At 67.3% G+C, this 9747-nt stretch overlaps 2 protein-coding genes across 2 annotated transcripts; both read left to right on the top strand.

The window, feature by feature from the left end:
• Positions 1-908: 908 nt before the first annotated feature.
• Positions 909-4837, top strand: ALDOC (aldolase, fructose-bisphosphate C). The gene is made up of 9 exons (XM_054209691.1): positions 909-1005; positions 1836-1958; positions 2040-2251; positions 2343-2397; positions 2470-2630; positions 3131-3214; positions 3303-3477; positions 3558-3757; positions 4328-4837. Exons 2-9 carry the CDS (start codon positions 1847-1849, stop codon positions 4421-4423), a joined length of 1095 nt encoding a protein of 364 aa, XP_054065666.1. The 5' UTR covers positions 909-1005; positions 1836-1846; the 3' UTR covers positions 4424-4837.
• Positions 4838-5324: 487 nt separating this feature from the next.
• PIGS (phosphatidylinositol glycan anchor biosynthesis class S) lies at positions 5325-9616 on the top strand. Its single transcript, XM_054209690.1, has 12 exons — positions 5325-5390; positions 5493-5632; positions 5703-5814; positions 6312-6401; positions 6564-6655; positions 6811-7009; positions 7340-7482; positions 7584-7698; positions 7947-8092; positions 8211-8311; positions 8672-8882; positions 9030-9616. Exons 1-12 carry the CDS (start codon positions 5354-5356, stop codon positions 9303-9305), a joined length of 1662 nt encoding a protein of 553 aa, XP_054065665.1. The 5' UTR covers positions 5325-5353; the 3' UTR covers positions 9306-9616.
• The last annotated feature ends 131 nt before the right edge of the window (positions 9617-9747 follow it).

Below are 9747 nucleotides of genomic sequence, written 5' to 3' on the forward strand. Positions count from 1 at the left end.
CTCCCTGGCATCGCTTCTCTCCCTGCTGTGGCTGTCACCCTGCTGGCAGGGGGTCAGATGTGGCCCCCCGAGACGAGGGGCTGGCAGTGGGGGCCCCCAGGCTGTGCCCGGCTCTGGGATGCGGGGGGGGATGCGTTCCCCTCCCTGGATCGGGGCCATGCGGGGTGGCTGAGCCCTCCTTTTACGGCGGGGATTCATCGGAGCACGGCCCTGGCAGCCGGCCCCGTGGGGTGAGCGGGGACACCGCTATTGTCCCTGCGCCGGCTCAGGGCGGCTTTTTGAGGGGGGGATTGGTCTCCTGCGGGAGCCCCCACCCTGTCCCAAGAGTCTGGAGCTCTGCGCTGCTGGGGCTTGGTCCTTGGAAGCAGAGGTGACGCGGCTGGGGACCCCGGCACAGCAAGTGGTGGGGTGGCGTGGTGGGGTCCCCAGCCTGAGGGTGGCACAGGGGGGTCCCTGACCCAGAGTTGGTGAGGGGAAGGTCCCTGTCTAGTTTGCAGCAGCAACAGGGTGGCACAGCGGGGTCCCCAGCAGCGGCAAGGGGGTGGCAGGGGGTGTCCCTACCCACAGCCAGGGACGGCACAGCAGGGTCCGTGGCACAGAGGGGTCTCCAGCAGCACCAGGGGATGGCACTGGGGTGGCACAGAGGGGTGCTGGGTGGCACGGGGGTCCCTGCCCACGATGGGGGGGGTGACTCAGTTGAGCCCTTGGCCGGGGTTGTGGGGGGCACAGAGGGGTCCCCACCATTAGTAGGGGGGTTGCAAAGGGGCGGCACAGCGGGGTCCCAGGTCGTCACCCTGTGGTCCCCACTAGCGGCAGGGGTTGCCGCCGGGGGGGGTGTGGGGGGGTGTCAGGCGGTGCGTGCGGCGGCGGCGGGGGGGGCGGAGCGGGCCGGGGGGGCCGGTCTTACCGGGTGCCGCCCCGCCGGTCACGTAGCTCTGCGGCACCGCAGCCCCATTTACCGCGGGACCGGAGCTCGCAGCCCGCAGTCCGCGCCCGCCCTGCACGGTAAGGGAGAGCCGGGAGCCGGGGGGGTCGGGGGGGGGACGCGGTTGGGCCGGCCGGGGGTGCAACCGATGGACCCCGGCAACGGGAGCCAGCATCCCCGCCGGGGCTCCGGCGTGTCTCCGTGCGGCGCCGCCGGCATGCCGGGGGTCGGGCAGGGCTGGGGGGCTCCGGGGCAGAGGGAGCCCCGGGCATGGGGGTGCCGGGGGGGTGGGGAAGCCTGGAGAACCCCCCCTGCGCTGGCGCAGCCCGAGCCCAGGCGGTGCCGGCGGGGGGATCGCCGCCCGGGGGCGAGCACGGGCTCCCCGGGGCATCCGCGGCGGCGCCGGCCCCGCGGTACCTCCGCCCCCGGGTACCCCCAGCCCCGGTTGTGCCGCCGCGGGGGTCTCTCCCTCCCCAGGTAGCGCCATTCCCGGGGTATTTCCACCCCCCCCAGTATCCCCATCCCCGGGCGATCGCCATCCCCCGCCTATCTCCCACCCGGGCTGTCCCCGGCCGCGGGTTATCTCCATCCCCGGTCCCCCCCCCCGGCCCCGTTCCCTGCCCCGTCCCCCCGCGGAGCTGCGCTCCCTCAAGATGGCTGGGCTGGGGGCGGGCGAGCAGGCAGCAAAATGGCTGGGAGCTCCCCGGCATCCTCCACGAGGCCCTGCCTGTCCCGGGGTGAGGGCAGCTGCCTGCTTATGGACCACCCCCCACCCCCTTCCCCGGCCCCGGTGACCGGCAGGGCCGGGATCCCAGCCCCGTGGGGGTCCCCGGTCCCCGCAGGATACGGGCGCGTGGCGGATGGGGGGGCCACCCCGCCGGCGCGTGACTCAGCCCCCGTCTGCTCGCAGCCACCGCCACCATGACGCACCAATACCCCGCGCTGACGGCCGAGCAGAAGAAGGAGCTGTCGGACATCGCGCTGCGTATCGTGGCCCCGGGCAAGGGCATCTTGGCCGCCGATGAGTCTGTAGGTCAGTGTGGGGGAGAATCTGTCCCGCCACCCTTTTTCCCCCACCCCGGCTGAGGCTGATGAGGGTGCTGGGTGCCCGCAGGGAGCATGGCGAAGCGCCTCAACCAGATTGGGGTGGAGAACACGGAGGAGAACCGCCGGCTGTACCGCCAGATCCTCTTCAGCGCCGACAGCCGGGTGAAGAAATGCATCGGGGGCGTCATTTTCTTCCACGAGACCATGTACCAGAAGGCTGATGACGGCACCCCCTTCGTCCAGATGATCAAGGACAAGGGCATCGTTGTGGGCATCAAGGTGTGAGGGGTGTCTGGCGGGTTTGTGGGGTGCTGAGGGTGCTTGGAGAGTGCTGGTGGGGCTCAGCGCCGCCTTCCCCTTCTCTCCGCAGGTGGACAAGGGTGTTGTGCCGCTGGCCGGGACAGATGGGGAGACCACCACGCAGGGTAGGTGGAGCAGGCAGAGGGATGGGGGGCTGCGGGGTTCGGGGCTGCAGGGCTGACGCCCTGCCCCGGCAGGTCTGGATGGGCTGTCGGAGCGCTGTGCCCAGTACAAGAAGGATGGAGCCGACTTCGCCAAGTGGCGCTGCGTGCTGAAGATCAGCGACAACACCCCCTCCGCGCTCGCTATCATGGAGAATGCCAACGTCCTGGCCCGCTATGCCAGCATCTGCCAGCAGGTACGTTCCTGTGGCCGGGCGTCACCCCACGGGATGGGCATTGACCCATACGATGGGTGTTGACTTAAGGGGCTTACCCCACAGGGATGGGCACAGATCCATGGAGCTCAGCATTGACCCTGTGCCTGGGTATCACCCCATGGGGCTGGCCATCAACCCAAGGGCTAGGTGACATGTCACGTGGATGATCATTGACCCCCAGGACCAGGCATTGCCCCATAGGGTGGGCATCAACCATAGGGCCATTGCTACGTGGGGCTGGGCATCACCCTGCAAACATGGGCATTGCTCTGTGGGGCCAAGAACGGACCTTCCTAGGTTGGGCATCACCCCATGGGGCCAGGCATCACCCCACTGGAATGGGCATCACCAGCAAGGGTGGACATTGAACCTCGGGGCTGAGCATCGCCCCCCAGGTCCAGGCATTGGCCCCACATTGCCATGGGGCCAGGGGGATGTCCAGGGACGTCCCCGTGATGGCATCTGCCTGGTGTTTGCAGAACGGTATTGTGCCCATCGTGGAGCCAGAGATCCTGCCCGATGGTGACCATGACCTCAAGCGGTGCCAGTACGTGACTGAGAAGGTGAGCAGTGGAGCGGGCAGCAGGACGGGCACCGTGCCACGCTGAGCCATGCTGTGCCGGGGGACTCCACGCTGCCCGTCCTCCCCAGGTGCTGGCAGCTGTCTACAAGGCACTGAGCGACCACCACGTCTACCTGGAGGGGACCCTGCTGAAACCCAACATGGTGACCCCCGGGCACTCCTGCCCCACCAAGTACAGCCCTGAGGAGATCGCCATGGCCACTGTCACCGCCCTGCGCCGCACCGTGCCCCCAGCCGTGCCAGGTACTGGCACCAGGACGTGGTGGGGACCAGGAGGAGAACGCCCTGTGGCCCCCCTGGTGCCATAACCCCGCTCTCTGCAGGTGTCACCTTCCTCTCTGGGGGTCAGAGTGAGGAGGAGGCTTCCATCAACCTCAACGCCATCAACACGTGCCCACTGATGCGGCCATGGGCCCTCACTTTCTCCTACGGGCGGGCGCTGCAGGCGTCAGCGCTCAGCGCCTGGCGCGGGCAGCAGGACAATGCCACCGCCGCCACCGAGGAGTTCGTCAAGCGCGCAGAGGTGATGGGGATGGCCCCCATGAGAGAGGGGTGCCGGGGGCTGTGTCCCAATGGGGATGATGGGGACACCAAGGACCGTGTCCCCATGGGAGGGGATACACCAATAGGGGTAGGGGATGTTGAGGCCCATGTCCCACGGGGTGACAGGAGACACCAAGGGATGCCAAGGACCATGGTCCCCATGGAGGGGACACAGTACTGTCTCCATGGGAGACAGCTGGGGCTACGTCCCCACGGGGCAGGGAGGGGCTCAGGGCCAAGTTCCTGTGGGATGGGTCCCCTAGGGTGACATGGGACATCGAGGGCTCTGTCCCTGTGGGAAGAGGGATGCCAAAGGCCACGTCCCGTGGGGTGATGGGGGACACCAAGGGTTGTGCCCAGCGAGGTGGGAAACATGGAAGGCTCTGTCTCCATGGGAGGGGGATGCCAAGGGCTGTGTTGTTGCAAGGACACCGAGGACCGTGACCTCATGGGCTGGGGGACCCTGAAGGCTGTGTCCCCAGGGACTGGGGGACGCCAGTGGCTGTACCCCACGGGGGCTGGGGGCCGCTGACATTTCCTTTCCCTGCAGGTGAACGGGCTGGCGGCGCTGGGCAAGTACGAGGGCAGCGGGGACGACTCGGGGGCAGCCGGGCAGTCCCTCTACGTGGCCAACCATGCGTACTGAGCCCCGGCCGGGCGCCCCACCGGCCCCGGCCCCCGCCCCGGCCCCCTTCCCGCCACTGCTCACACCCCGCTTCCACCCCAGCCACCCAGGGGAGCCGCCACGCGGGGAGGGGAAGGGGAGCGCGCCCCGCGGGCCGGCCCCACGCCGCCACCTCTGCAGATGAAATGGGGGGCCTGGGTTACCCAGCCCCCGCAGGAAGCCACCCGGCTGCCCCTTTGGCAGGGGGCTCCGGCCAGAGCATTTTGGGGGGGAGCCCTGGCCACGTGGGGGGCAGGAGGGGAGGCCTGGGGGTGCCCCTGCCCTGCCGTAGCTTCGCAGTCCCGGTCGCTGCCGCCCTTGGGGCGCCTGTGTTGTGTTTGCCGTGTGCACCCCGTGTACCAAATAGCCTAACAACGAATAAACGGTAGAGACAGCGCTGTGCCGCCTCCTCCCTCGCCGCTGGGCACCCTGGGGACTGTGCACTGACCCATGCCGGGCTGCCCCGTCCCTCCGCCGGGTCTGGGCACCTCCCGCAGCCTGTTGTGCTCACCCATGCAATGAGCTGCGCCTGGTCTCAGCCCACCCACACCCATCCTGGGGTGCTGGGAGCCCGGAGGGGTGGCTGGGCTCCCCCTATGGGCCATATGTCGGGTGAGGAGCCCGTGAGGGGCCTCCGTTCTCCCTCTCGCCCCCCGTTTCCAGCTCCCTTTCCCGGCCTTGGTGCTCGGCGCTGCACAGGCACCGCCTGTCCCTCCGCGGCGCTCGTAGAGGCCATGCAGCCAAAGCCCGCCTCCTCAGGGCGGGTACCGCGCTCTGATTGGTGCTGCTCCCCGCCCGTCTGCGCCGTCGCCCTCCGGCCTCCACGCCTATTGGCTGTCGTGAGGACGGAGAGCTCTGACTGGTTGGGCTGGGCGCAGGCCCCGCCCTCCCCGGCTGGTGCGGGAAGTGAAGATGGCGGCGGCGGCGGCGGTAGCGGCGGATGAAGCAGGTACCGGCGGTGCCCGGGGGTCGGTCCCCTTCCCTCCCCAGCCCCTGTCGCCGGGTGCCCGGTCCCGGTGGGCCGGTCCGGTGCTGAGCGCTGTCCCCGCAGAGCGGGCGCGGGGCCGGCGGGCCGCCCTGTCCTTCGCCGCCATCGCCGTGGTGCTGGGGCTGCCGCTGTGGTGGAGGACGACCGAGACCTATCGCGCCGCCCTGCCCTACGGGGACATCGAGGGGCTGGGACAGCTGCCGGTGAGCGCCGGGAAGGGGCCGGGGCGGCGGGTCCCCGGGCTCGGGTGCCCGGGCTGACGCCTCTGCTCAGTTCCAGCTGGCCGTGCCCGTCGCCGTGGTCTTCGCCCCGGGGTCGGTGCCCGGGGACCTGCCGAGGCCGCTGCCCTTCAGGGACGTGCAGGAGATGGAGATTCCCGTGAACCGTGAGAGACCCCGCCGGCTGCCCCCAACCCGTGTGTTCCTCCCGGGTCGCCTCGTCCTTCCCCAGGGCGTCCCTGCGTGCCCGCAGCTTCTGTCCGCGGGAGGCTAGCGCTGGCCATCAGCTCGGAGCCCCCTGCACCCGTGGTCCGCCAGCGTCATCCCGTCCTGAGCTGGCAGAACAGGGGAGCAGTGGGGACAGCAAGGTCCCCAGGGTGCCACAGGGAAGAGACTGGCTCCTCTTCCTGGGGACAGGGCTGATGGCAGCCCTTGGAGGGTGGGATGTGCCCTGGCTGGCGTGGCTGGCGTGGGGCTGTCCTGCTTGCCAGCACGGACCAGCTGCGGCCACGTGTTGCGGTGGGTCAGTCAGCTGAGATTAGAGGTGGCACCCAAAGGATCTTGTGCCATGTGTCCCCCTGGGGCTGTGCCTTGTCCCTCTTAGCACCTGGCTCCTACGAAGGGCTGGGATTTGTGGCTTCACTCAGGCTTTCTCCCCCGGCAGTGAGAACCACCGTCACGACCCGTTACGAGACGATCTATCGCAGCACCACGGCTCAGGAGGAGGCAGCGCTGGAGGCGGCTACTGCCCGAGGTACCGAGAGGAGGGATCACGGTGGCTGGCGGAGCTCTGTGGGGCAGCAGGCCCTTCTTTCTGAGGCTGGTTGAGCCGAGGACTTGGCTTTGCAGTGTCTCAGGGCAGGTCGGGGATTGGAGTGAAACTCCCAACCCTGCTAATGCCTCCATCTTTCCCCAGAGGCTGATGCTGCTCTGCACCCGCTGCAGGACGCCTCATTGGGCTCTCTGACCTTGTATGTGGTCCCTGAAACCTCCTCTCTCTTGCCTCAGGTAAGGAGCAGCACCCTGCGGTGCCAGCCTCGGCATACTTCACCCCTCAGAGGTGCCCTGGGGGGAGGCCTCTGTCCCCAGGCTGTCACAGGTGCCACCGTGCTGTTCTCGGGTGTGTTGGTGGGAGCCTGCGCTCACCCCTGCCCCTTCCCCAGGGCATCAGCGTCTACGTGGGGAAGCACCGCAGCGCCCTGGTGAGGGCTGGGGGGGGCCTGGCCGCCCTCCGCGCCCGCCTCCAGCAGCTCACGCAGGTGATGTCATTCACGGTCAGCTCTATCACCGCTGCCCTCTCGGACCGCGTGCCCGACGGCCAGCTCGGCCCTGACGCCCGGCGGCACTTGAAATCCAGCCTGGGTACGGACGTGTGTGCCAGCCCCGTTCCCTGACCTGGGGAAGACTTTGGGGGAGACGCTGTTCCCGCTGTAGCTGGAGCATCCCTGGATGTCTTCTGGGGTCACAGACCCCAGGGTCTTGCCTTTGCCCTCGGTCATTGCTTTGGGCTGGGATCCATGCTGCGATCGCTGCGTGATGGGGCACTGATGCACGACCCCGCGTCGGGGAGGGTCAGGGAGGAGGGGGTCACGTCATGCTGCTCTTGAGAGCTCTGTCATCGCCACATGCCCGACCTCGGCATCAACAGGCAGTGGCCGTGCCAGCGCCTCACAGGCTGTGGGTCCTCGGCAGGGTACGAGATCACCTTCAGCCTGCTGAACCCCGACCCCAAGTCCCACGCCGTGGACTGGGACATCGAGGATGCCGTGAACCGCTACGTGCAGCCTGTCCTGGACAAACTGAGCTTGGTGGCCAACTTCTCTGTTGACTCGCAGGTGAGGGCTGGGAGAGGCGATGGGGAGAGCCCAGCCCTGGCCATCCCGGGTGCTCCGGGACGTGCTTCTCTGCCAGCAACGTCTTTGTTGTGTACCTGCAGATCCTGTACTATGCTGTCCTAGGAGTGACACCACGCTTTGACAAGGAGTCCTCCAGCTTTCTCCTGAGCGCCCACAGCCTCCCGCACGTCATCAACCCTGTGGAGGCCCGGCTGGGTGAGCACTGTGCTCCTGACCTGGCTCCCATGGGACCGGGCTCTGCGGAGGGAGTGGGGCCAGCCGTGCCTATGGCCGTGCCCTGGATGGGACTGAGGGTGACTGAGACCTGCTGGGCTGGCAGTTCCGCTCAGAACTCGCTGTGGAAGGAGGAGCAGGGCTGGGCTCTGCCCTAGTGCTGCGTGTGGGCGGTCTGCTCTCGCTGTCCCTGCCAGGCAGGGGTCTTCTCTGACTCTGTCCTGCTGCAGGCTCCAGCGCTGCCTCGCTCTACCCTGTGCTGAACTTCCTGCTGTACGTGCCAGAGCGTTCCCACTCTCCTCTCTACATCCAGGACAAGGACGGAGCCCCAGTGAGCACCAATGCCTTCCACAGCCCTCGCTGGGGCGGCATCATGGTACGGAGCCGTGAGGGTGCTGGCAGAGCTCAGACAAGGCAGTGGCTCCACATCCCTAGCGAGTGCTGGTGGCCTTGCCAGCCCCAGGGCTCTGTGCCTCACCGATGCTCTCCTGCAGGTTTACAACGTTGAAGCCCCTGCTTCCCCCCAAGCCTCCCTCCCGCTGCACGTGGAGGTGGACATGGTGCGAGTGATGGAGGTTTTCCTGGCCCAGCTCCGGTGAGGATGTGGCTCTTCCCTCCCTGGGCCTCCGTGTGCTCTCCTGGTGCATGTGGAAATTGATGGGGTCAGAGGAGGCCCTATCCGTGCAACTTACTCCTCCGTGGGCTCCGGGAGGCTGAACGTGGCTTTTTGTGGTCTTCAAGGTGCTGACCGCCAGCCAGCAGTGCTCTCTGGCCAGGGTTGCTGGTGCATCTCCTGGGGTGGGAGGCTTGTCGTGTCCTGCCTCTTATGCAGGAGGCCATCAGGCGTGGGTTGACCCCTGCCAAGACTGAACGCAGCAGGGAAGGGGGAGAGTGGGGAGCAGACGTGGGACCGCAGGCTTGTGGTGTGGGCTGGGACCTTCCCCTCTACTCCCAGGTTACTGTTTGGGTTATCTCGGGAGGAGCTGCCCCCCGAGTTCCTGCTGGAGAGCCCAGGGAACGAGGGGCTGGCTGACTGGGAGCTGGACCGCCTGCTCTGGGCGCACACCGTGGAGAACATTGCCACTGTGTCCACCACCTTGACCTCGCTGGCCCAGCTCCTGGACAAGATTGGGAACATTGTCATCAAAGATGATGTTGCTTCTGAGGTAGGGCTGTGGTGTTGCTGTCTCTGTGCAGACCATGAGCTCTCGCTGGTGTGGCGTTGCCCAGGCCTGGTTGTGAGCGAGGCCCCCAGGCTTGTTCCTGTGGTCCTCCCTGGCCAGGGACTGACCCTCGGTGTTGTTCCCACGCAGGTGTACCGAGCAGTGGCCTCAGCACAGAGCGCTGTGGCCGAGCTGGCTGTGGGCCACCTGCACTCAGCTTTCCAGGCCAGCAAGGAGGCAGTCACCTCCTCGGAGCGGGCCTTCTTTGACCCGTCTCTCCTCCATCTCCTCTACTTCCCTGATGACCAGAAATTTGCCATCTACATCCCGCTCTTCCTGCCCATGGCCGTCCCCATTCTCCTCTCCTTGGCCAAGATCGTCCGGGAGACCAGGCAGCGTAAGAAGGAGCCCACCAAGGTGGACTGAGCCCAGCGTGATGGTGGCCTGTCTTGGGACTATCTCCACCTTGTGCAGCGTGTTGTCATGGACCCATGGCCCAAGAAGGTCCTCCAGGACTGTGTCAGGGCCGTGCCCGGCCTGGGTCTGCCGTGGCCAAAGACACAGGAGTGGGAAGAGAGGCTGCTTTGAGCGGGGGAGATGTTCTCAATGTGGGTCCTGAGCCCTCCGAGAGGGCTGAGATCCGAGAGGAGGGAGGGGGCTTCCCCGGCCCTGCACTGTGTTCAGAACAAGCTGCTGTATGAATAAAGAAAAACCTCCCGTTGTGCGGGGGCCTGGTGTGGGGCTGTGTGACCCTCCTCTTCATTAGCCCTCTGTGGGTGCCCGTTGCCTTCGTCTCGCCTGGCTTCCCTGCCCCTGCATCTCCCCTCCCCTTGCTTTATGTCCCATGTGTATTTAGCCCAAAGCACTT

This window comes from Rissa tridactyla, chromosome 7 (assembly GCF_028500815.1).
Source record: "Rissa tridactyla isolate bRisTri1 chromosome 7, bRisTri1.patW.cur.20221130, whole genome shotgun sequence".
Classification (NCBI taxonomy): Eukaryota; Metazoa; Chordata; class Aves; order Charadriiformes; family Laridae; genus Rissa; species Rissa tridactyla.

Bases quoted from the DNA above. Each gene is read 5' to 3' on its own strand.
- ALDOC (XM_054209691.1), top strand. From the start codon at position 1,847: ATGACGCACCAATACCCCGCGCTGACGGCCGAGCAGAAGAAGGAGCTG. The intron at 2,398-2,469 runs GTAGGTGGAGCA...CTGCCCCGGCAG, and splicing joins TGGGGAGACCACCACGCAGG to GTCTGGATGGGCTGTCGGAG. The intron at 3,215-3,302 runs GTGAGCAGTGGA...CGTCCTCCCCAG, and splicing joins GCCAGTACGTGACTGAGAAG to GTGCTGGCAGCTGTCTACAA.
- PIGS (XM_054209690.1), top strand. From the start codon at position 5,354: ATGGCGGCGGCGGCGGCGGTAGCGGCGGATGAAGCAG. The intron at 6,402-6,563 runs GTACCGAGAGGA...ATCTTTCCCCAG, and splicing joins GGAGGCGGCTACTGCCCGAG to AGGCTGATGCTGCTCTGCAC. The intron at 7,699-7,946 runs GTGAGCACTGTG...GTCCTGCTGCAG, and splicing joins CCCTGTGGAGGCCCGGCTGG to GCTCCAGCGCTGCCTCGCTC.